We start from the raw sequence: 25,127 nt of genomic DNA, 5'->3' as shown, positions 1-25,127 counted from the left end.
GCATCTTTCAACGGTTCCGATTGTTTTGTACCCGTTTGTTATCCTCGATATTCTCAGCAGCATCGATTACCATGCTGGAAGTAGCCTGCGATGTGATCTACTCGCTGGACCATCGTACTTTGCTCCTACTCTGTGGTCGCTTCCAGCCCCTAATATCTGATCTGATATGTGCAAGTTGAGCAGCATGATGGAGTTTTGATTTCACACCTCGACTTTCAACTCCTTGCTTTTGCCAGGCTCCTTTTCTCAAAGGACTCCTGATGGTCTGGTTTTCTGATCAGATAAAACTCAGAACTGTGTGTGTCCATAAAACACATCTAATCCCCTTTTCTCCTCTTCGGTCACCCTGTCAAATCAAACTTTCCTGAACTGACTACTTAATAACTCAAGTTTATAATCCTTGTTTCTTTTGGTCTGTCCAAAAATAATATTCTCTTTCATTTGTGAAACCTTGAAAAAACTCCGAATCACAATTTACTGATAATGTCTAATTTTACATCTTCCGATACCAACATCTTTGCCGAAAATCCACGTTCGGTCACACTTGCTATTGGTTCTGCAATGGGTGGAATGGCCTATCTAGCTTCTAGCTTTGCTTCTTCTCTAGACCCGTCAATTCCTAAGCCCCCACCTCGGCCTAATCGAGTTCCAGGTAAATTGAGATCCTAATAATCTTCTTTTCTGTGTCTTAAAGTTCAAACATTTTCTTTTTTGATAATCTAACTTTTGTAGTTTGATCGTAGTTTTCGATTCAGAACCTCTCGAGATGTCTCAAGGACCTGCTTCAATTGAGATCGGTGACTCAGTCCCAGTTGGTGAAACTAAAATTCGAAGGTCATACAAGTCTACCCATGAACTCGTCACTTCACCGGCAGCTGGAATCACCACCTTACCTGATGTTCTCGAACATGCTGCTAAAACATTCCCGACTGCTAACGCGGTTGGATGGCGTGATATTATCAAGGTTCACAAAGAAGTGAAGAAGGTTACTAAAGTGATTGGTGGCAAAGAAATTACAGAGGATAAAGTATGGGAGTTTTATGAATTGAGCGATTACAAGTATTGGACCTTTAAGCAGTTTTTGGAGGAAGCTTCCGTGATCTCTAACGGTTTGGCAGAGTTGGGATTGACAAAGGAACACAAATTCAACATTTATTCTTCTACCAAGCCCGCTTGGCAGATCATGGCGAATGGTAAGATTTAGCTTGTCCCATGATGGTATTTTTTGATGTCTTATTGATCATCTTCTGGAACACCTTGTCTGGCTCAGCTTGTGGACGTCAGGCCATTACATTTGCTACCGCATATGACTCGCTTGGTGTAGAAGGACTTGAACATTCAATCAACGAACCCGATGTAGTGGGACTATTCACCAATTCAAACTTACTCACTACTCTTGCATCTGTGATTGACAAAACACCTACCTTGAAGTATGTGATTTATGATGGTGAATCGAACGAGAAAGCCATGTCAAAGATTCAAGAATTAAGACCGGATGTCAGAGTTTTGTCGTATGATGAATTACGTGAACTTGGTACCAAGAACGAACATCCGACTGTAAAGGCAGATCCAGAGGACATCGCTTGCATTATGTATACTAGTGGAAGTACTGGTAAACCTAAGGGTGTTTTGATCACTCATACCAATTTGATTGCCTCGAGTAAGTGATTAAGTCGATTTTACGGATTTATGCCTTTTCCTGATAATGGTAACTAATCGCGCATATTTCTACTTTTAGTTGGTGGGGTACATACTTTACTTGGTGATTTCCTAGACCCCAAGGATGCCTTGCTAGCTTATCTTCCTTTGGCGGTTTGTCGATTTCGCTCATCAAAACCATTTTTGTCTGTTCATACTGACAATTCATGATTTACTCTAGCATATTCTCGAATTTATTGTTGAACTCAGTTGCATTTCCATGGGTGTCGTCATGGGATATGGGGCTGTGAAGACTTTGACCGATGCATCTGTACGAAACTGTGTGGGGGATATCAAAGCCTTCAAGCCTACTGTCATGGTCGGTGTACCTGCTGTTTGGGAATTGATTCGTAAAGGGATTTTAAGTAAGGTAAAAGCAGGTGGCAAGCTTAAAGAGCGAGTTTTCAATGGAGCTATGTTCCTCAAGAAGAGTCCACTTCCATTTGTGGGTGGATTGATGGATACAGTAGTGTTTAAACAAGTTCGAGAACAAACTGGTGGTCGATTACGTTATGCACTTTCAGGAGGTGCAGCACTTTCACGTGAAACTCAAGAATTCCTTTCGAATGCATTGGTCACTGTACTTCAAGGATACGGCTTAACAGAATCGTGTGGAATGTGTGCGATCTTACCACCCGATTATATGCAATATGGAGCCGTTGGTGCACCTGTACCTTCTATTGAAGTTAAATTGGTAGATGTACCTGATGCAGGATATTTTTCAACTAATACACCACTTCAACAAGGTGAAGTTTGGATCAGAGGTCCTTCGGTTACTAAAGGATATTTCAAACGTGAAGATGTTACAAAAGAAAGTATTACTGAAGATGGTTGGTTTAAGACTGGTGATATTGCTCAATGGAATCCTGATGGTAGTGAGTTAGACTTATTTATTTTGATTTCTGGATTTACAAAGTTTATTTTTTTAATACTGACCTTGCATTTTTCTTTTTCTGATCATGAAAACGAAACAAAGCATTGGCAATTATTGATAGAAAGAAGAATTTAATTAAATTAGCAGGTGGTGAATATATTGCATTAGAAAAATTAGAATCGATTTACAAATCATGTTCATTAGTGAACAATTTATGTGTACATGCCGATTCGAATGCTAATAGACCGATGGCCATCGTTTTACCACATGAAAAGAATTTAGATGTTTTGTGTAAGGAGATTGGATTAGGTGGTGGGAAAGAGTTTGGATTACTTTGTTCGGATGAGAAAGTTAAAGAAGTGATTTTGAAGGAGTTGAATGAGATGGGAAAAAAAGCTGGGTTCAAACCTCTTGAGGTCCGTTATCTTTTTATCTTTGTTTCTTTATGCATATTTTTTCATTTTTTTAAAATGATTTCATATTGACTTACTCTTTTTGAATTGGTGGATTTTTGATATTAGATGATTCAATGTGTGATTTTATCTGCTGATGAATGGACACCTGAAAATGGATGTGTAACTGCTGCTCAAAAATTAAATAGACGTGAGATCTTGAATCGTTATCAAGATGAAGTTAAAGTTAGTCGTTCTCCTTTTCCCTTGTTTCCCATTCATCTTTTCTTATATTTTAGGATATCTGATGTTTTATTTTTTTGGTGATTTTTATAGAAAGTTTATCCTTAAAGCAGAGTAGCGATTCAGAAATTCAGAAATGTCTTTAAGTATTGTCTTTGGTATGATCGAATCAATTATAAACGAATCATTGATCTTTTTTTGGATTTGGTTTCATTTGTTATCAAATATCCTATCTCTTCTCGTCATTTACATGTGTCTCTCTTTATCTCTTATCTTCTTTTGACTCTTTTTCTCTTTATAATGAGTAGTTGAAGTAACAGATTAACAGAAGAAATCGAAAAATCTCAAGAGAAATAAAATCAATTGTATGTTTTCTTTTTCTTTGAATTTGTTAAAAGTTTCATCAAGGTTTTGAAAGGATCATTTACGTTTATTGAAACATATATGTTGGAGTATTGGTTGGTTAGTGATTGTTGTTGTTGTTTTTGATGATTTGTTTTGATTTGTTTGTGTGATTCAAGATGTTGTTTTATACATAGTTTTTTTTTCTTTTTTCTTTTTTTGCAATTGCATTTTATGATGTTTTCTTCTTCACAAAAAGAACTTCGCTTCTTAAGAAAGGATTGGGATTGTTTGTTTTGATTGGATGAACAGCGTTGAACAAAAGAAACAAGGTTGAGTTTCTCGTACACTGGAAAGCCCAATTACTCATTGAAGAGCCTGATGGTACCTGGGGCTCTTCAATACCCTGCCGGGGATTGTTGCCTTACTCATGCCTCATCACACTTTCAAAGTAAGCCTAGAATCATGCGCCTCTTCCCAGAAAAACCCTGCGCCCACCAGTTTTGACTTCAATCTGAACCAAGTCCTTCGAACCGCCGGTATCCTCTGGTGCCTGTGAAAGATTTGCACCCATTTTTGAATTCTTGCAGCACGTCCGCTGAAATTGAAAGTACAGAATCATTAGGGTACCTTCAAGTTCCCCAGTGGTTGGTTTGTTGTTCATGCTTTATCTCTTTGAATGGATGCATGAAATCAGGATCAGCTGAGCCAATCGAAACTTGATGAAACCTTCACTGATTATGTATTTGTCTCGAGTCTTGTCTGGAATGACTACCAGGGTTTCAACTTGAACTTTTCCTCCGACGTGTGCGAAATGGATAAGGCGCAGATGTGCCTAGAACTTCTGTATCTTTATGGCTTCAGAGATCTTATGAACCAAGTGAAGTTTATGGAGACTCAACATTACCATTGACTCATTTTCTAAGCCAGAAGTTTTGAAGGTCCAGAAAAATCGACCTTGCGATATTTAATTTTTGACTGCAACTCCACAAGAATCAGATGATGCACTTGAGTCAGGTTTGGGTATGGACAGTGTTCATCTTGAATCACATGGCTATCTCTATGAACACAAATTCAGAAAAGATTCTCGAAGCGAATTCAAGATTACCTGAGTTTCAGCTCTTCAGAAACATCTGCACAGAACGTGAAAATTTCAACGATATGTTCAGGATAGGTACATCAACAGATCTGGACCTAAGCGCTCGCACAACTTTCAAGAGACAAAAATTGGATCATGGAGGTAAAGAAGTTATGCATCAATACCAACAGGAAGGTTATCAGTCGCTGCCTCCTCAATTACTTGATAGACATCCTCCGAAACCTCTCAAAAAACTACGTGATGAAACAACAATTGATGATGCTTACTTGTCTCTTGGCCCACCCAAAGAGTCAGGAACATCCATGAGATCAATGGTGCATGTAGAAGGAAACTCAAAAGATGACCCAGGAATGGTCAGGCAACCTCCATCATACCACAAAAGTTCACATTCATCAAGCTCTGAAAGATCTACCTATAAGGATACTGCTGTATATCTTGTTCCAAATCACAGTGGTCTAGCAGAAAAAGAACATTCCCAAAGCTGGGAAATTGGTCTCAAAAAGAATCAAGCATATATACCTATTGCACCCCAAATAGCCCATACAACTGCACCAGCATCTGCTACTAATATAGCCTCACAAAGGGCATTCAACAACCTATATGGGTACCCATCTGTACAAGGAATGACAGGTATATCCTCATCCAGACAGGATCCTGAACCAATATCAGCAAGGATTGATATTAGAGACTTCCATTTACACACTCCTAATAAGATGTGTTCAGCTGCTGCAATTCACTACACACAAGATCTCATTAATACATTATCAATCAGATACTCACGTAACACTGAGAAATATAAAGATCTTAGTTGGGAAGTAGGAAAGCTGATGTGGACGTCAGAAAGATTACTTCCATTTGTTTACTTTGTTGTGTCTTGTAATCCAAGTTTCAAGATTTGGAACAAGATCAAAATTCTCACAGGGCTCTTTTTCAGAGCATATGATGCATGGTCCATTGAGAAGAATGATCAATTAAATGAAGAAAAACATACTTGTTTTCTTTTGTGGCATACAGAAGTAATGTATCATACTACAATATTGGAACCAATGATAGAATCATCGGATGTACAATTAAAGATTCCTGGACTTTCAACACTTGCAAGAACCTTTTTGTTAGTTATTAATGATGATACCTTCAAGAGATTCATTTCAACTGCAAGCAGCCGAACTATGATAAAAAGGCATGTTTCAGAAAGTTTTGAAGAAGATTTCAAAGCAGGATACCCAAGTACTAAACATGATCGGAGCACACATGTTTCAACTTTGGAAAAATGGCACAAGACATCAAATGAGATCATGAACTTAGGGAAAGATGTAAAGTGGCCAGCAATGTCATACCTTGCATGGGATAAATCTTCATCAGTTCTTCTGATAAATGGGGATCTTGGGCATGATATTAGGTCAAGGAGGGATCCATCACTGTTTAACTTCTTTAATCAATGGGACACAGAGCTTACAAGAATGTTATTATTCATCAAAGCCTCACAACCAACCAATCTAGCTATACCTCATTTTGCACTTGAAAAAATTTGTAAAGGGATCAATATATTTGTGAATGGAGGCTTTGAACTTAGAAAACAAAGACCTGATGAACCCATCCTATATCAAGTCACATTATTTTCTCATTTCCTTCAACAAGATTTGAATGATAGGTTTTTCAAACACTTTTGGCATCATCCTGAACTTTTCTTGTACCTATGACTTGTCACTTGACTAACTAACACCTCATAATCATTACTTGTGGGGTTAAAATTTCAGCTCATCACTGAGCAACAAATGTATCAGGCATACAGACTCATAAGATACTAAATATTTTTCATTCATCCAATTTCACTAAAAGAACTGATGAAGGTAAAAGTGAAGAGGATTTCTCTTGTTGAAGGAAGAAAAATGGTTTTCTGCACTTTGAATATTCTTCTTCCTTTCTTTTGAGTTTTTTTTGTGATCTTCTTCATTCTGATTTGCTTTTCTGAGTCTTCTGGACCTGGTGTCTCCTGAAAATCTGTTTTCTCGTATGTTTTCCGTGCTTCTGTTCGGGGGGATTTACAACGAAGGGTCCAAATTGCAATTCTTATCTTTCTTGCGTTTGTACAACATTTATTTTTCATGGGTTTCAGAGTGGAAGCGTAAATGTTTCTTGCAAGCTTCAAGTTGTCTTGTTTTGGATTTGTGTTTGGTAGTGCGAGATTGCGTGGACGCGGCCGCGCAAGAGGGACTTTGAAAACTTTCCTTGGATCAAAACAGTGCAGTTCCTGAAACTGACAGTTGAAAAGCATAATGCATCACTTGAGCATTCCCCGTTAATGATGCGTTCAACCTTTAGACTAGTTACCTTTATCACTTGTCCTCAACCTCAACATAGATGACATCGATGTACATCCAAGCGCGGTGAGAAAACGTGTCTGGCCTAAAGTGAGAACAATGCGTTTGATGATCCGGTCCCGGATCAATTTCAACTCACTCTCGAGTCTCCAACGCGTCAGGGATGGGCAAGTGGCAGCGTCTATGCACCTAGAACGTCGCATCTCCATCGAACCAAACGAGCATCTTATGAACCAAGTAAAACAATCTAATAGACACTCATGATCATTGCTCCCTGATTTTCTCAGTAAGAGTTTTTCAGCTTGCAGTTGTTTAGTGACGACTCCACAAAATGATACACTTCAGCAAGGTTTTGGTATGGACAGTCTCTATCTTGAATTATATGGCGATCTCTATAAACACAAATTTAGTAAACATTCTTGAAGTGGATCCAAGACTAGAAGACATTCAATCTTCCACCCAGTTGTTCGCGGAACAGGGAAATATCGTCGATATATTCAGGACTAGTACACCAACATATCCGGATCCAAACGCTTATCCAAAATCCAAGAGACAAAGATTGGGATACCGAGGTGAAGAAGTTTCAAACCAATATCAACAGGGAGGTAATCAGTACTTGGAACCTCAGTCACTCGATAGACAACCTTCAAAACCTCTGAAGAGGCTGCGCGATGGAACGACGATGGATGGAGCATCCTTATCTCTCGGCCCGCCCATAGAAATAGGATCATCAATGAACTCAATGGAAAATCTAGAGAGAAGCTCAAAAGGTGAGCTAGAGAAGGCAATAACGCCTTTAACAGACCACAAAGATTCACATTCATCAAGCTCTCAACGATCTATCTACAAAAACCATAAGGATACTGCGGTACATCTTGTTCCGAATCTCAGTAGTCTAGAACAAAATGAACGTGATAAAACTCGGGAAATCAGCCTCAAAATGAAGCAAATATCTACACCAGATCTATTTCGAGAAATTTATACAACTGCACCAGAATCTTCTAACGATAAGACCCCACACAGGACATTCAACAATCCATATGGATATTCATTCGTACAAAGCATGGGAAGTATAGCTCCTCTCAGACAAAATTATAAACCAAGATTAGAAGAGGTAGATATCAGAAACTTCCATTCACACACTCCCGATAAAATGTGTTCAGCTGCTGCAATTCATCACACGCAAGATCTCATCAATACATTATCAATGAGATACCCAAGTCAAGCTTCAATATACAAATCCATTAATTGGGAATTAGCAAAGCTGATATGGACCTCAGAAAGATTACTTCCATTTGTTTACTTTGTTGTGTCTTGCAATCCAAGTATAAAGATTTGGAAAAAGATCAAAAGTCTCACAGTTTTATTCCTAAGAACTTATGATAAATGGTCTTCTGAGAGCAAATATTTGTTTGATGAAGAAAAACTTGCTCGTTTCCTTTTGTGGCATACAGAGATCATTTATCACACTTTACTTTTAGAACCGATGGTTAAATCAGCAAGTGTACAATTAACAATTCCTGGGCTTTCAACACTTGCAAGAACTTTTCTATTGGTCAATGATGATCATTCCTTCAAGAGATTTATGACAACTTCAAATAGTCGATCTATGTTAGAAAGGCATGTTTCTGAAGCTTTTGAAGAGGATTATCAAGCAGGATACCCAATTACTAAACGTAACGAGAACATATATGTTTCGACTCTGGGAAATTGGAACAGGAAATCAAATGAGATTAGAGACTTAGGGAAAGATGTGGATTGGCCGAGAGTACCAAAGTTTGGATGGGATCCATCTGAGCCAGTTCTTTTGATCAATGGAGATATCGAACATGACACCTTGCTAAAGTACGATAAAAAACTTGCTAAATTTATCAGTGATTGGGAGACAGACTTGGCGCAAATGATACAATTTGTTAAAATCTCACAGCCAACCAACTTAGCTCTATCCAAATTTCCACTCCAGAAAATTTGCAAAGGTATCAATGAATTTATCAGGGGAACATACAAGAATACAAACAAAGAATTGAACACACCAATTGCATTTCATGTTACACTTTTTACTCGCTTCCTTCATCAAGGTCTTAATGATGTAAATTTTAGAAGGTTTTGGAGTTATTTTGAAGGTGTTTTATCTGCTAGGGCCCAAGCTGCAACTACAAAAATGAACATATGATCATCACATGTCGGGTTGAAATTGCAATCTTTCTATCTTTAATATGTCACCACATTTACAAGCAACATTGCAGACTACAAATGTATCAAGCACTTTATCACTTGCTCAATGTCACTAGTCTGTTTATCTCAATCATTTACAAAACTGTTCTTTATTTTGTGAAAGCCAAATGTGAACCATGACTTTTACAGCCATTTCAACAGTGGTTGGTTTCTTTTTGAAAGTCTCTCCTGTGAAAAACTCATACTTTGGTTTTGTCAAGTTTTTCTTTTCACAAAGTCAGCAATATGGAAGGAAGAGGATTCTCCAATGACAATAACCTGACTTTTACAGCCATTCTAACAATGGTTGATTTCTTTTTGAAACTTTTCTCCAGTGAAAAACTCATGGTTTTGGTTTTGTCAAGTTTTCCTTTTCAAAAAGTGAGCAATATGGAAGCAAGGGGATACTCCAATGACATGTGTCTTTGTGACCATTCATTGGTACATCAGCCAAGGCTGACGTGCACATCAGGTGCAATTAAGTTACTTCTCTGGGCAAAATGGGCAAAATCAGTCACATGTGTCATATCTGATGGACTGATGAACTTTTTACAATTTTCTAATCCATCATTCTTGGAATGGCTGTACATACAATCTAGGAATTTACAAGCGGGATTTGGATTCTTGCTGTGGTTTTGCTACAATTGGGGCCTAAAGCCCTTTGATTTCAAGGTACAGACATGTAAGCATAGTATAGACAAGAAAAAGTGCATGGTACAAGCAGTCCTCAGGAGAAAAACACCTGCTATTGGATACAGTGATTAAGAGATGGAAAACCCAACACAAAACACAGGGGAAGTGGGCAGAACATATGTATTACACAGAGAAGTGGTAAAGTGAATATCCAAATTTATTGTGAGAATGGTTTTGAGGAAGGCGAGGAGCTAAAATAAAGTGAGTGGGAGAAAAAGACTTGAGACTTCAATCAAATGCTTGAGATAAGATTTTTGCGGGCACATCATCCAAAATTACGGGATACAAACTAAAAACCCGAGTTTTTTCCCCGGTTTCCGAGTTTCCCAACTTCAATTCAGAATCTGGGAAACTCGGAAAAATTTCAAGACCCCCAATAGCCCCCAATATGCAAATCCCAAGTGGTCAAACACATACCATCAACCTGCATCAACCTGAACCATCTCCACACCCTCCAATCACTGTTCCACATCATTATGCCATCTGAGTCAGAACCACCCTATGACTCAGTTACATCATCTCATCCTCTGAGCCATCTCAGACAGAAGATAAGCATCACGTTTGATAGATAAGTATTCATTCGATATTCATTTGATTTTCTTTACAGTCGCAAAATTCACTATGGTCGTTATAGTTAGATACATGAAACGTTCATCTATTCAAAAAAAGGAGAGAAAGAAGAAATCAACCAAGATTTGCTCGATCACAATCTTGAAAGTTACTCAGAAAGAAGAATCGAAGGTAAAAATAAAAAGATCATGCAATCTACAGGGAATCAACTAATGGAAGATTGAAGTGTTATGAACGTTAGTTTCTGAAAAGACGCATACGAACCCAACAAAAATTAAATCAAGCCAAATATACAATTCATCATGTTCGAATCAATTTTGATCGGTTAGATCATGTTTTTTCATCATGAGACGTGTTTGTCTTGTAATTTTTGAATCGAATGAAAGTGACCTTCTACTTTTGCAATCTGAGCATTCTTATTAACGTAGTCTCTTATAATGTAACTTGTTTTTGTTGTATGTCTGATTGAGATGTTTGTTGATGAATGCTCTGATCAAGTTTATCAAGATGAGATTGTAGAGAGTGATCAGGATTGTTTCCAGAAGATAAGCTGATCATAGTTTGTGCCACACGTATTCTGAGCGAGAGCTTGTCTGGCATGTCAGGCAGCCTGGATGGACTTTTGAAGTGCTTGAGTAAGAGCAAAACGAGGAATGAGAGGAGAGTAGTGTGGTGAGGGAGGACTGGATCAGTCGAGGCCGAAGCAAAGTGGATCTTGGAAGCGAAGTCGGAGAAGAAGGGTTGTGGAAGGGTCGTTTGGGGATTCAAACTTGAAAAAAAGTCGGAATTTTTACCCAGATTACGAGTTTCTCAAACACAGCCAAAAAGGCCGAATTGGGAAACCCGGAATTGTTCCGGGTTTTTACTTTGTATCCCGTAAATATTGAGATTTATAGTCAAGAAGAGTCATATGGGGGTTGATAAGAAATCATCTTGACAAGAGAGCTTCACTAGAACGCACTCCTACATAGCATTCATGTAGTTATATGCTGTGTTGTAGTTATTGCTTGTGTGGCATGTCCATCTACATGTCATATTTTGAAGTCACTTATAACTCAAGCAGCTGTCTTTATAAGGCTGGTTTCTTGTCTCTTCAAAGAGACCTTTATATATACACCCCAAGTCTGATCATAGACCTTGAATTCTAGTTGATGTATCAAGGTACATATCCTCATTTCAATATGATTTTAATCCCTCTTCTTGTCTGAAACTCACTCAAACCACCTTGTCTAGGTACAGAACCAGCCTTGTAGACACCAAACCCTACTCAATGTACTGATCAACAATGGGCCTTTGCACTGTGTTGTGGGAAACCAACGTTTGCACACAACACAATAATATTTGACCTGTAAAGCCACAACACAATGGGAAAAGGTCACTCCTGTTGCATTGTGCACAACACAATTGAATGTTGCTCTGGTTGCTTGTGTACAGTGCCAGCGGCTCTTGTTGCTGAGCTGCTGTTGCACCATTGCACACCTCAGAGGCAGAGGAGAAAGTTGATGGGATAGGTATAAGTTATCAATAATCATAAGGCATAATTAATGAAGAGAATAAACACAATAATTGATAAACAATAAAAGGATAAGCATATGAATTAAAAAAACATTTGAAATTGACAAACTAAAACATTTCCAGGGCCGTACCTGTTGCAGGGTTGCATTTCTCACAAAGTGGTCACAGCCACAACACAACAAGGGAAAATCTTACACCCCAAGTAGCAACACACCAGGAAATGTTCTGCTCTGGTATGGTGTTGTGTTGCTTGGTCTTTTTTGTTGCTCAGTGTTTTTGTATGCTGCGTGCTCAGAGAAACACACCAGCCCAATATTGTACTGAGCTATGTACAGCTGCTTAGGTATGGACCTTTTCTCATATACTCTAGAGTCTAATCAGATTGAATTTGCTTCACAGCAACATCATGCATCAATAGACTGGGTAAGCTTTCATATTGAATATAGACTAATTGGTTTGAATAACTGGGTTGCGTTTAAAATTTAACTAAGGAGTTGTAGTCCATCTTTGACAAGTGGTGGACATGGGTCAAGTCTAGGATACATAAAAGTCTTGAACTTGATGCTTACTTAGTTTTTGCAGTAGGTGCTCAGGACAGGGGGATAAGGGATGAGCCAAGTGATTACATGACATGAGAGATCAATATAATCAGTACACCCTTAAGTCTTGGCTACAATTTTGATCTTTCTAGAGTATGCTCCATTTTATGGGGCATATTGAGGAGGGTATACTGACAACCATCATTATTCAAGAGGCAAGAAGCCATGGACCGGGTAATGCCTAATCACAACAAACAGTCTGATTTTCATTTGGTGTACCCTTGACTGTCAAGAATAAAAAAAACAAGAACTCCAAGAATTAGTCTTCTGAGGAATAGTCAAAAAAGTCAAAGATTTTAGTTGATTTTGTGTAAACATCATGGCTGATTAGTTTTTTTGCAGCACTTGTCAAGCTTGAGGTACCAGGCTAGATTGGGGCTCTGGATTGTAGGAAGGAAAAATTCCTATGAAAAAAGTAATATATGAAAAGAAAGAAAGAAGGGAAGATTTAGGAATTCATCATGTGAGTCTGACTCAAGGACTGATGGTATGCAAACATAGGTTATATATACTGTCTGACTTTTTGTAGTCAATCAAAATGACTAATTAAATAGGAATGTCAAGGTGACTGGTAGGAATCACATATCAGTGATGTAAAGCACTGTGGCTAATATCACTAAGAAGTGATGAAAAGCAAAATAAGCACCTGTTGCAAGGTGGCACGTATAAAGAGAAAAATGTTTGAGTAAATATCATTCCTATGAGCACAAGCAACAAATAGACAAGAAAACTTGGAACACTAAGCAAACCTGAGAGGAATCACATATTAGTGATGTGAAGAAGCACTGCAGCTAAGATCACTAAGAAGTGATGAAAAGAGAAATGGGGACCTGTTGTAAAATGACACATATAAAGAGACAAATGTTTGAGTGAAGGAAAACAAGTGATACATACAAACAAGTAGTCTTGATATAGTGCTCAATTCCCTGGACATAGGTTAAGCAAACATAAATGATTGTGTCAAAATTGTATGTACTGCAACCATGTACTAAATACAAACATTGTTTAAATCATACTCAAGAATGAGTAGATGAAGGTAAAGCCTAAGGTGCGTAAAAGTTAAAGTTCTCCTGGAGAAGGAGTAATTGTCCTTTGTTTCAGCTTTTTTGTCTACCGTCATCTAGGCTTTCCATTGTCTTCATGCACAGCCCACAAAGAGACCTTGGATTTAAGCATTCAAGGTATCCTCAGGTACAGATTCACCTGGAGCATTACTTTGTGCATGGGTTGCCCTGCCCAGAACATAGCTGTCAACAGCTAAACAATAAGACAATGTGTATATGAAGAAGACTAGTCCTATTTAACTTCCCATAAACATTATCAAACAACGATGGACAAAATCTTACAGATCAATCCATGCTTTCCATGAGTTCTGCCAGTTCTGCTTCCCTATAAGAAAAAATAAATTTTCAATAAGAAATGAGATGTTCAGTTTGATTGAAAATCGATTTCACATACTCTTCCGCGCTCAGCTTCATATTGGTCTCCTCGCAAGTAGACTTGACACAAGCCTTAGGGGTCGATTTTTGCACGCTGAACAGTGTTCTTAAGGCGCCGATTTCCCACTTACGCAGAGTTCCATCCAAACTTGCGCTGATCACCCATGATTGCAAACTGGCCTGATCAAACCAAACTCCAAGTGAGGTGACTTCGTGCCAATGTGCGTCCACACACCCAAACCAAGCGTTTTGCAGTTTCTTTTCAGAGGTGTTGGATTTCGGACGAGGATTGAACATGACAGAAGTATAGTCGACTTCGTCGTCAATTTGATCTAAATCGTAGACCCGGATACCTTCGTCCGTACTACCGGTGATCAACCAATTAGGTAGCATTGAATTGAAAACTACTTGACTAGGTAGTTGAAGCGCGCATCGGATATAATATGGCTGCTCTAGCCGTAGTACACTCATGACTCGAACAGATGCATCCAAAGTAAGATCCAGGATAGAAAGTAATACCGAATGATCAGAAGACGCGGTCCAGAGTCGAGCAGTGGGCCGAACATCAGGTGGCAAATCGTCATCTTTGATAATTTGGATGGAATTGATACTCGTCTGATGCAACGAGCTAGTGAATTCTAGAGAGCTTTTGAAGGGCTGGGTGCGATCTTCAGTAGGGCGTAAGCACCAAACTTTTAGAGCTCCCATTGTGTCACCAGAGATCAAGAGGTGAGGCTGTTGGGTATTGCGATCTTGAGGAAGTCCCATAGGTGCATCACTCATACTGCAGACTGGATGACAAGCTAAAGCATCGACCGGACGTGTATGCGACTTCAACGTTCCCACTCGTTGGATAGGCTCGTGCAAGGGGCCGGGCGGAGCCTTTGACGACGATACATCGGAAACTTCTGTTTCAATTTTGCCGGCGTCTGTAGTTTCGGTAGAAGACTCGTTAGAGACGTCGGTGGTTGTAACAATAGGCGCTCCCTCAACCGTAGCCACTTTATCTTGACATCGAGCATTGTAGAGAGCACTCTTCCGAGTACGATGTTCGACTTTGATTTGGTCCCAATCGTATGTATCAACTGCTGTCTTGATATCCCAAAGTAGAATGTCTCGATCGGTGGATCCAGATGCAAATAGTCCAAGACCTTGGATCATCTCCAAAGATTTGACGAAATCTTGATGAGCAGCCGATGACGATAATTGAATTTGAGTCTGAACAAAGTGAAACCTCTCTTCAACCGCTGAAATCAACTGACGAGTGAGATTGAAGGGATACGATTTCGGAGCGCACTTCTACATCCCAAACCTTCACTGTCTTATCCCAAGAACCGGTAATCAAAAGCTTTCGTAATCCTTGAGGAGTGACCATATGATATATCGCGATTGAAGTAACAGGTCCTGCGTGACCTTTGAAAGTACCTTTGACCGAGCCTGTCTGTGTTTTGAGAAATCAAAAAGTCGTTAACCGACTTTTGATGAAAGTCAGTTAACTTGGATTGTAGTTTTTGAACTTGAGTTTCAATACCTTCAAATCGATCCGCTGGGCCACGAATCCATTCTGAGCTACATAAACATCGTCACCCTCAACAAGTATCTTGAGGGGTTTGCTTGCAAGGACCATTGGATAGCCATTAGCCGCACTTGGTTTCTTATCGTCTAGAGACTTTTGAAGCCTTAGATCGGCTCTGAAGACAGATTAGATTTTTCGTCAGCTTTGAATGGGAGGGGTAGGGATCATCAGGTTTAGATTTGAAGGTATTCACATCTTTAACTGGGCGTCGGTTTGGAAAAGCTTTTGCTCATCGGCTGTTTGCATTCTGATCGGCTGGTCACGTAAAGTTCGATTGTTGACAAACAAGTTTGCTGAAGGGCTCAGCAAGCCTCAGCATGGTCATGAACCGAGCCCGGATGCGGATAAAGCCCTCCTAGGCCCTTCTCCCAATGAACACTCTGCATTTCAACCCGCGCCGGTGGTCCCCGTCATTGCCCACGCAACCCACTTCTGCTCATGCAACGCACTTGAAAGGCACAAAGAATTGACAAAAGGCTTGGTCACGCTTCTTGAGAGATGGGATAAACTTGACCAAAGAAGGTTGAGAAGATTCTTAAGAAAACAAGATAGCAAATGAAACATGTGATCTGATTAAGGTCAGACTCGAAGGTCATCATTGTCCACTTTCAATTGGATTCCACGGCGAGTTTTTCGAACTACCACATTCTCCATCATCGGTTATCTTGAATTTTGCGATTGTTCTTTGTTCACTTTTCACGTATAGAATCTAGAAAAAAGGGACATCAGACTGATTTCCATGAAAGGGGATTTTATGCAGCTCAGTGCGCGTAACCTAACCAGCGCATCTTACTCATTCAAATCCTTCTTCAAAACATTCGATGCTAGGTGTTTGAAAAGGGCGTACGTACTACATCCGTCGATCATCCCTTTAAATGGTTCCTCAGCTTTTTGGCGCAGTGAACACACTTGAATCTGAAGTGTAGATTCGCATGTTCCTTTCTTTCCTCTTCACTTTTTTGGTCATCCGAGGAATATAAATTGTGGTCCTAATTTTCCGTCTGTGTTTTTTGGTATCTCTTCTCATTGATCTTGAATAGATTCACTCCAACAATATCGTTATCACACTTTATAATACTATTTCTATCGTAAGCTTTGTGTTCCCTTAACTTGACTTCGCCGGGACTGATCTTTCAATAATTCGCAACAGCATTCCAACCTCCTTAAACATCCATTAACTCGCATACTCGTCAATTGAAAACTCGTGCGTCATCCACAAGGAAATTAGATAAAACTGTCAGTGTCTTTCAAAACTCTGCGATCGACTTGATTCAAAAAATTGATAAACTCTGTTCATCCTTGTCAAACTCTTGAAACAAACACCGAAACAAAAATCAGAAACCAAACTCTTAAAAAGAATGAGCTCCAAAACGGTCACACTCTTATTATCCGACGAGCCTAACATCCGGTTAGAAAAGATAGAGGAAAGCATTCATCAGCTTATGGTGCAGCAAGCACAGCAATTCGAATTCATCCGCAAATTAGCATCTGAAAGTAATGAATCACTTCTGTCTATTCAAACTCGGCTTTCAGATATAGTCACTCCAACAAACCATTTCAGTGAGGTCGATGCCTCTGATCGCACGTAAGTTAATGTCCCGCACCGTGAAGACATCAGATATAGCCACTAACATTTCTGCCAAAATTTTGAATGCTGACAGCTCCAGAGAAGTGACCACTGCTTCAGTCGATGAAACAGAACAACCAGCTGTTGAACCAAGTTCTCCATCACCATCCACTACGGCTCCTCATGGAAACATGGTTTTTTATACATGTCTTGTGATAGGGTTTATTGTGTTTTTTTGTCTCGGTAGAAGCCAGTCCGGACAGGTCTATCACATCGGCTACGGCGCAGACAGAGCCACAATTTAAGATGAATACTTGTCCTTGAAATCGTACAACATTTATTCTTCCTTAAACTTATATTTCCTTAGTTGGGCTTTGACGATTTGGATGTCTATGTAAGATATCAATTTTATGGCTTTGTAATGGTTCTCGTCTCACTGCTCCAAATCACGAGAAAATTTCAAGGATAAGAGTTGAGTATACAACTCCTATCCGAGCAGACCCCCTGTGACCCTTGAAGATGACGTTTTGAGAAATGACCTGTCATCAATTTGTGACAGATTGATGAAATTCCAAATGTACTCACTTGAAAAATTCTGTCTGCACAGCTTGCACGGCATGTGACCCAATCCGCTTCGTTCACGTCTGTTTGACTACGTGCTTTATCTAGCCCCTGTTTCTTCCACTTCAACGTCTTACCGAGTCAGAAAGGAACCGCAGAAGCTCATCTGACCGAATAGATACAGTCAATTCAGAAAACCTTGTCACAAATTCCCCACGAATTTACTGGAGTTTTGCGGGCAAATTTGGTCAAGTTTTTGTGAATTGACTGTGTACATACTTCCTAGCCCCTGTTTCTTATACCTGCCGAGTCAGAAAGGAACCGCATCAAACCAATTATGCTCAGCAACATTTCCCCTCCTTTCGCAGCTGCTTTTCAAATTTCAATCAAAAACTCAATCTCGAACACTTTGATACCAAGATGTCTTTGCCACTAGCAACTCTTGAAGAAACTTCTTCAAGTTTGACTCGAACTGAAATTGCAAGCTCAACTTCAATTCCATCATCTCGCAAAATGCAACGAACCTCACTTAAACAAACCCAAATCCAACACAATAAAACAGAATCAGAATCAGAACTGAACGCATGGCTAGCATTAAACCCATCAAAACCTTTTCCAATCCTCAACTTACCTATCACCATCATACTCCAAATCTTCACAAGTTTAGATATACCAGATTTAGATTCACTTAAATCAACAGGTCATCAACTTTTAATGAGTTTAGCAAATGATTCAGTTTTACATCAACATCGATTAAGATCAGTTGGAACCACATGTTTAGAACCTTATTTACTAAACCGACCTAACCGATTAGATTTAGCAAAAAGTAAAATACTAAAAGGATTGAATTTAGAATTCAAAATCAATTCTGGATCTTATTTACATTCACCTACATCCATCAAAACGTATGAAACATCCGAAAAAATTAATCGATTGATCATCAAAAACAAATTAACTAAAGCTTTAGAAAGTAGACCGATCTTTTATCAATTAACTTCTTTTAATTTGATTGATGAAGAGTTGAAAAATGAACATGTTTCGGCTAGTTTGGCTCCGATGATTAGGTCACTCAAACGGGAGAGAGTTAAAGATCAGTTGGCTCAACAAATGAGGTATAATAAGCTTTTGAATGGAATTCCAATCCACCCTTCAAAATGTTGGGAAGGATCGAATTGATTTATTGTGTATGACGAATTTGAAAGGTATAGGTAGACCATCGTCTTGGTGAGTTTCCAATCTAGATTACCAGTTGCCTTTGAAAGATGAACTGATAGTGGATCTCTTGGTTCATATCTCAGATGGTGTGATGCACTCCTGAACCTCACAAATCGGGCAACTACCTGTAAACTTGGATCAATGATGCCAACAATAACTACCTTCACTTACGGAAAACCCTCAATCTCTCATTGTACCAGTGATCTCTATATTCTATTTTGGGTAATCTTCCTTCTACTGTTCTGTTCCATTGAAAATCTATCATGTATCCTGTGCTCACTTTGGAATTGTGTGCATGTAAGATCCTAAAACACGATTCTTAAGCATATATGTATATCTCAACAGGCATTATTCAGTCTACAAGACTTTAACCTGGTATATATACATTTTGACCAGCAAAACTTGTACTTTCCAACACGTCTTTCTGTTTTTATTATCAATTTTTCTGTTGTTTTGTATTACTTGGGGTCTTTTGTCTTCAATTATCTGTGTACTTTTTCTTGAAATCCTTATACTTCAAACCAAGTTGACATAATTCTCATCCTTTCAAATGATTACCATATTACATGATTTAAAGTTACTTCTTTACAATCAGTTCAGAAGACTATTCAACTACCAATTCAAGATCACAAAGTTTCCTAGCTGGTAATCTGGATTTCAAGAATTTATGTGAATTCCTATCTCTATTGAACATGTAGGGACTAGGACACAAGCTAAGGAGTATTGTCTCTAAGCTCTCAGACTTATGCTACCCTCTACTAGGTTAACCTAGGTTGAGAATACTGTGGGGGATGCCTTCAGTCTGGAGGTGTATTGGGGTAACCTCAACACATGGTCTTTAGATCCTTGAGTTTTTTGAATCCCCAAATCTCTCTGGGCTCTGGGTTGTGTAAAGTGCCTGAAAACATCCTGTCCTAGGTTACCCTGCCTTGGAGTGATGAGGATTACTGCCAACAAAGTTGCCTCAATGATTTGAATCCGAGGTATCATCAGACCAAATTACCTTGGACACAAACCCCTGATTGGAGTCTTCTTTTTATCCAAATAAAGCCTTAGATCATTACCTTGGGCTGTGTTTCCAAGGGAATCTGATCTGATGATACCTTGGATCCAAATCATTGAGGTAACTTTTTCAGAAATCATTCTGTGGCTACTTGCCCATGATCCCCCCTCTCTGTGTTTCTCACAAATGTAAATTACCGGTGACTTGAACAGCTTGCTGATAATTTGACTGTCAAGCTTTATTTTGTGACTTGCATCCATGGTGACATCTCATGGTCCCCTCATACATGGGCAAGATGCGCAAGCCTTGCCAGGTTGGGGCACCTGACCCTCTTCATTTCATGTTTTTCAACAACTCATTCTATACCTAACTTCTTTAGGCATCCGCTATGCATTTCAACTGATCAAATATCAAAGTTCTTCAAGTAGTGCTTGCAATGCTGGACAACTTGCACTATAAAAAATGAGCACCACTGAGATCTTAGTTTTCATCCTGGCGTTACTGTTGGCTTGATTGAGCTATGTACTTAGTGTTAGCTGGGATTATCCTGTAACACTATCACAACACTGTAAACATCATTCAACTTCCCCAATTTGGCAGAGGAAAATGATTAATAGTACAGTTTTTCATAAAAGAATCTAATACTGCACACCTGGGCCATTTCACCCACACTACATATGTGCAGCAAGCTAAGTCAATAGTTGTCTATCATGTACATACAGGTCTGCTCAGTTTTTTGCCCATCAGAATAAATAAATCACATGTTATACCACATGTAACTTTTTCGACTTTGAAATTTTTTTCCCAAAAATTCACTACATATAATTCTGTAGCTGCTCAGGCAATATTGTTGAAGCTATGTCTTAGTAACAGAAAGTGTGTTACATGCAGTTGAGTTGATGAGATCACACCAAAACATTGAGTCAGTGTATGTAGTCAATCTTTTGGAAGCTTTTTTCAATCTGAAAGAAGTTACAGCATGTATTACATATGAATAACTTGTCCTGATGAGCAGATAACTGAGCAGAACTGTATGTACATGATAACCACATATTCACTGAGCCTGCTACACATATGTAGTGTGGGTGTTATGGCTCAGGTGTGGAGTGATAGACCATTTTATGACAAATCATACTCCCAATCATTTTTCCCTGCCCACTTGGGGAACCCGAATAATGTCTGCAGTGCAAGTGATAGTCTTGATGTTCAGAATATCAGATAGAGGTCTAAGAGTGGAATTGTCGTCTGTAACATCTACTGGCAGATATGTCATAAAACTGTCAGCTGAAGCAAGCCGGCCACCTTCATATGAAACAAGTGATATTTTTTGAAGGGTCATGTGGAAATATTTTTAGTCAATTTATTCTTTCTAGGTCTTCTAACAATTGTATCACTCAATTCATCAACTAAAAATTTCAAAAAATTACTTGTTGCAGAAGAAGAATTGGAAGTTGATAAACAAGTTGAAGGGTATAAGAGTGCTAATAATCTTGATGATATAAATACTACATCTTGGATTCAACTCTCCATTTTGAACTTGTGGTTTGATTTCATCTTCTTTTTCTTTCAATCCACTGCCTGCATAGTTGCTTCCAACTAGCCCAATGTCTCATGGTGATTGGTTGATTTTATTTATTGGTTTCTTCATTTGATTCTCCTTGGAGTTGGAGATCTATTGAATTGAATCTTACTATTGATGTTAATGATTTAATGGATCATATGAAGGTTCTGAGAAAATGTTGAATATCTAGCACAAGATTTCTTAAGATTGTCTCTGTCAGAACCAAACAAGGATTAATGAAATTTGGGACAATAGTCCTGATCTTTGTGCAACAATGGACGGTGAAGAAGGTGTAGGTCAATATTGAGAAGAGTTTGAAGATGATGGAAGAGAGGACAGTGTGGGTCTTTGTCAATCAATCAAAAGGGCGTCCATTGTAATGCCAAACACAGAGCATAGATCATGACGTGGTTGTGGAATGACCTATTTTAATAAAAATAAGTCAATATTTCACTGCGGGATAACACTTTTCTCAAAAAGCCTTGAGGTTCTTGGCAATTTTCTTCTAGAGAAATTGATTTTGAAGTTAATTGATGTATCTTCACCATTCTCCACTCTCCAATTTGCAGATATGTGGGAAGTACTGGGTATCAGGTAATTTAATCTCATTAGGCTCATTGGCTTCCCATATGAGGTATCTGATGCTTTGTGTTTGTGGGAAGTTACATCCATGTCCATCCAGGGTAAATCCTTTGGTGTGAAATTGCAAATTGGGCACCTGAAATCAAATAAAACACTGGGAATGTTTGCACAAAACAGGTTCAGTGTAACTCGCCCTGGTGTGAAATCAAAGACCTTGTCTGGGTCCACAATTTTCACACCAAAAATCTTTATACAGGCCATCAATGTCAAACAGATTCAGTATAAACATTGAGAATGACTCTGGGCTCTGGATTTTTAGACAGGGTCATTTACACAGGGAGATTTCATACAGGATGAAAAATATCAAACCAAGTATAAAATTCAAAAAGGAATTTTTGGAACTTTACACCAAATGCTGTTTACACAGACCCACCTGGTGTAAAGGGGTCTGTGTAAAACTCTCCCACCCCATTGTTTCATTTGTGTTGATTTGGTTTCCTTCACCTCTTAATCCTGATGTTATGAAGATATATTATTATGATTCAAAGCCAACATTCAAATGTATCCTGGTATCATTTCAAAGTGTTTTCATTCATGTTTTTTCTCTTGTTACAAACATCAACCACCTCTTGATACTTTACATATCTAAGTGTTGCTATAAGATACCCTAGACTGAGTGTTTTGTTTATTTCTATCTGTTTCTGTTCCTGGTCAGTTATGATGACATAGGATTTCATTCCATTTTTTATTTTCATTTCTATGTAAAGAATTTATTCAATCTCTCTTACTTTTTCAAACTTTGACAACATCTCATCTCTTCACTTGACATCTTTCAAACACTGCACCAATTTATGTTAGAATGAGTTTCCTGTTGATTGTTGATCAAGGTTCTCTGGCTCATTCAATTCTTACTAGTAAAATCAAAATCAGTTACCTGGCCAACCTTTGTGGCAGAGAATCTGAATCATATCTACTTCAAAGATTATCTACAAGATATTATAGAATGATGAAGGTATCTAATTCCTGTTCATATCAGCCCTGAGCCCTGATTACACGACCACGGGCTAACAGTAACACATGTAATATTATATTCTTGTATAAATCCATAAGTACATCTCACGGCTCAGTGTCAAGAGCCACATAAACACATGTGCATAATGTATTAAATATGTAACAAACCTAACCCAAGCGCCAACCACAAGTGAGACAAGAATCACACGCCAACCACAAGTTGACACTTGACCTGTGAATATATAAACCCCCCTTCTTCCCTTGATTCATCCCCCATCTTTTAACACATCACAACATTAGAATCACATTATACTTGAAATCCTATAGAGAGGATCTTTGAGTACATGATTGGTTGTGTAGTCTAAAGACCAAACTTGAGCATCACGGGTTCTATTGCTGAGCACCCCGGTATTGATTTCTACAAGCCTTGGGCCATCATATCCTCTAGAAATAAACTGTAAAGCAGCAAAGCTTCCTCCCTTATATGGAGTCTAAAGTAGCCTTCAGGATCTTTGGTTCACCAAACTGTAAAGCCTGCCCCTTGCAGTCTCAGGAGGTTAGAGCGTACTAGCTCTTCACCGCCCTTAATTCCTTTCTCTCTTCCTCAAATCCTCTTCTTAGAGGTCAACTAGCTGTAGTCTTCACTTGGGTGTACCACGTTATGACCACACTTTACTTCCCTTATCACTTTCTGAGTGAAGAGTACGCCTAACAGATGCGCACTCCTCACAGTTCATTTGTATTAGATACCTTGCCTGACTTGAAAATACTAGATTTTCAGCCAAGGGTGCCACACTCAAAATCTTTGAGAATTTTATTCAGACAATGAACTTTTTGAGAAATAATGATCTTCATAAGCACCTCACCATGTCCGTGTGGTGTTTGTTTGTCAACAAGTGCACACAAGTTGCCTTTGTGCCTCAAAGGCAGTCCGTATGCGCTTCTTGTCAGGCGACTGCCACAAGGACACAGTGCTTGCTGATCATGAGATCCCAATGAATTCAGTACTTTTTTGAGTCCATATGTCAATCTCATGCACAGACATGGAACGGGGGAAACTCTACATATAATGTCTCTTTCCCAGTCCTCCCATTACTATACCTTTAAGGTATGAATGAATTACATATGCAATCCTTCTTGTTCACCAAAGAACTTGTTCTACCACTGAATACAACCTTACCTACTTGTAAGTATCACATTACGAGTGGTGTGTGGGGGGTCTCTGGGTATGCTGATACAGCAAGCTACAAGAAGTGTGCTGTCATCTGATACCCATGAGAATGAGAGCAAGTTCTGAGGCGGGCTGACTCCTCAACCCTGGGAGGTGGGTGAGTTTTTAAAGACAAAGAATTTGCTATCTATGAAACAAAAGAGAACACAAAGCTACTCAAAGGGAAATACTCTGGAGTTGTTCCAAGCTGAGAGAGTGGCTGAGGAAGAAGTGAAAAAGTTTTTCATTTCTTCTAAATTTGGAACCCGCCAAATTCCTGCTCTGTGAAACCTGTCCTTTCACAGATGCCTTCTCTCACCTTGGAGTTACACCTCTGTGTTTTTCCCTGTGCCCTAGAAAAATGGACCTCTGTGTACCTCCACCAGCTCTGGGAACACAACCAAAATTGAAGAAATTGAAAAACATGTTGCACCTTGAGTTTTTTCACCTGGAAGAAGTTATTTATAAAGATTCCCTCTGCAATTGGTTTGTCTGTAGTCTGAAACTAGATATTTTTTGTTTGATCAAAAATCCCTTCATATTTCACAGATTCACTGACTGAGAAATAGAGATGAACAAGATTGTGTTTTTTCTATCTATAAATCAAATTTAAGCTTTCTGAACATTGGGATCTTGATATAACCCTTATGAAGCTCTATAACAAAAAAAATCATTATACACAAGATGAGAATATACCAAGGCCTGTTAACTTCAAAGGGGTTTTTAACCAACCAGGAATTCTTAAAATCTCAAAAGAGATCAAGAAAAATTAATCGAAATAACATGTAGTTTCTTAATCCATGAAACTTAGACTTGTTTGGTCTCTTTAACCTATATTTGGT

At 38.8% G+C, this 25,127-nt stretch overlaps 4 protein-coding genes across 4 annotated transcripts; 3 read left to right on the top strand and 1 right to left on the bottom strand.

The window, feature by feature from the left end:
- Positions 1–483: 483 nt before the first annotated feature.
- Positions 484–3,315, top strand: MELLADRAFT_102462 (uncharacterized protein; the record flags this gene model as incomplete). Its single annotated transcript, XM_007405194.1, has 8 exons — positions 484–652; positions 744–1,193; positions 1,271–1,660; positions 1,739–1,812; positions 1,880–2,573; positions 2,675–2,988; positions 3,094–3,210; positions 3,301–3,315. 8 exons carry the CDS (start codon positions 484–486, stop codon positions 3,313–3,315), a joined length of 2,223 nt encoding a protein of 740 aa, XP_007405256.1.
- A 1,284-nt stretch (positions 3,316–4,599) lies between these two features.
- MELLADRAFT_102461 (uncharacterized protein) lies at positions 4,600–9,142 on the top strand (the record flags this gene model as incomplete). Its single annotated transcript, XM_007405195.1, has 4 exons — positions 4,600–6,255; positions 6,828–6,946; positions 7,061–7,206; positions 7,335–9,142. The coding sequence occupies 4 exons, from the start codon at positions 4,600–4,602 to the stop codon at positions 9,140–9,142; spliced, it is 3,729 nt and encodes a 1,242-aa protein (XP_007405257.1).
- Positions 9,143–13,909: 4,767 nt separating this feature from the next.
- On the bottom strand, positions 13,910–15,821 carry MELLADRAFT_59665 (uncharacterized protein; the record flags this gene model as incomplete). The annotated part of the gene is made up of 5 exons (XM_007405043.1): positions 13,910–13,949; positions 14,019–15,217; positions 15,297–15,440; positions 15,531–15,690; positions 15,769–15,821. The coding sequence occupies 5 exons, from the start codon at positions 15,819–15,821 to the stop codon at positions 13,910–13,912; spliced, it is 1,596 nt and encodes a 531-aa protein (XP_007405105.1).
- A 2,302-nt stretch (positions 15,822–18,123) lies between these two features.
- Positions 18,124–18,879, top strand: MELLADRAFT_102459 (uncharacterized protein; the record flags this gene model as incomplete). Its single annotated transcript, XM_007405196.1, has 1 exon — positions 18,124–18,879. One exon carries the CDS (start codon positions 18,124–18,126, stop codon positions 18,877–18,879), a length of 756 nt encoding a protein of 251 aa, XP_007405258.1.
- Between the last annotated feature and the right edge of the window lie 6,248 nt (positions 18,880–25,127).

The sequence above is a fragment of the Melampsora larici-populina genome, assembly GCF_000204055.1.
Source record: "Melampsora larici-populina 98AG31 unplaced genomic scaffold MELLAscaffold_3, whole genome shotgun sequence".
NCBI classification, from domain to species: domain Eukaryota; kingdom Fungi; phylum Basidiomycota; class Pucciniomycetes; order Pucciniales; family Melampsoraceae; genus Melampsora; species Melampsora laricis-populina.
Note: the sequence above shows the minus strand (reverse complement) of the source record. Positions and strands in the feature narration are given on the sequence as shown.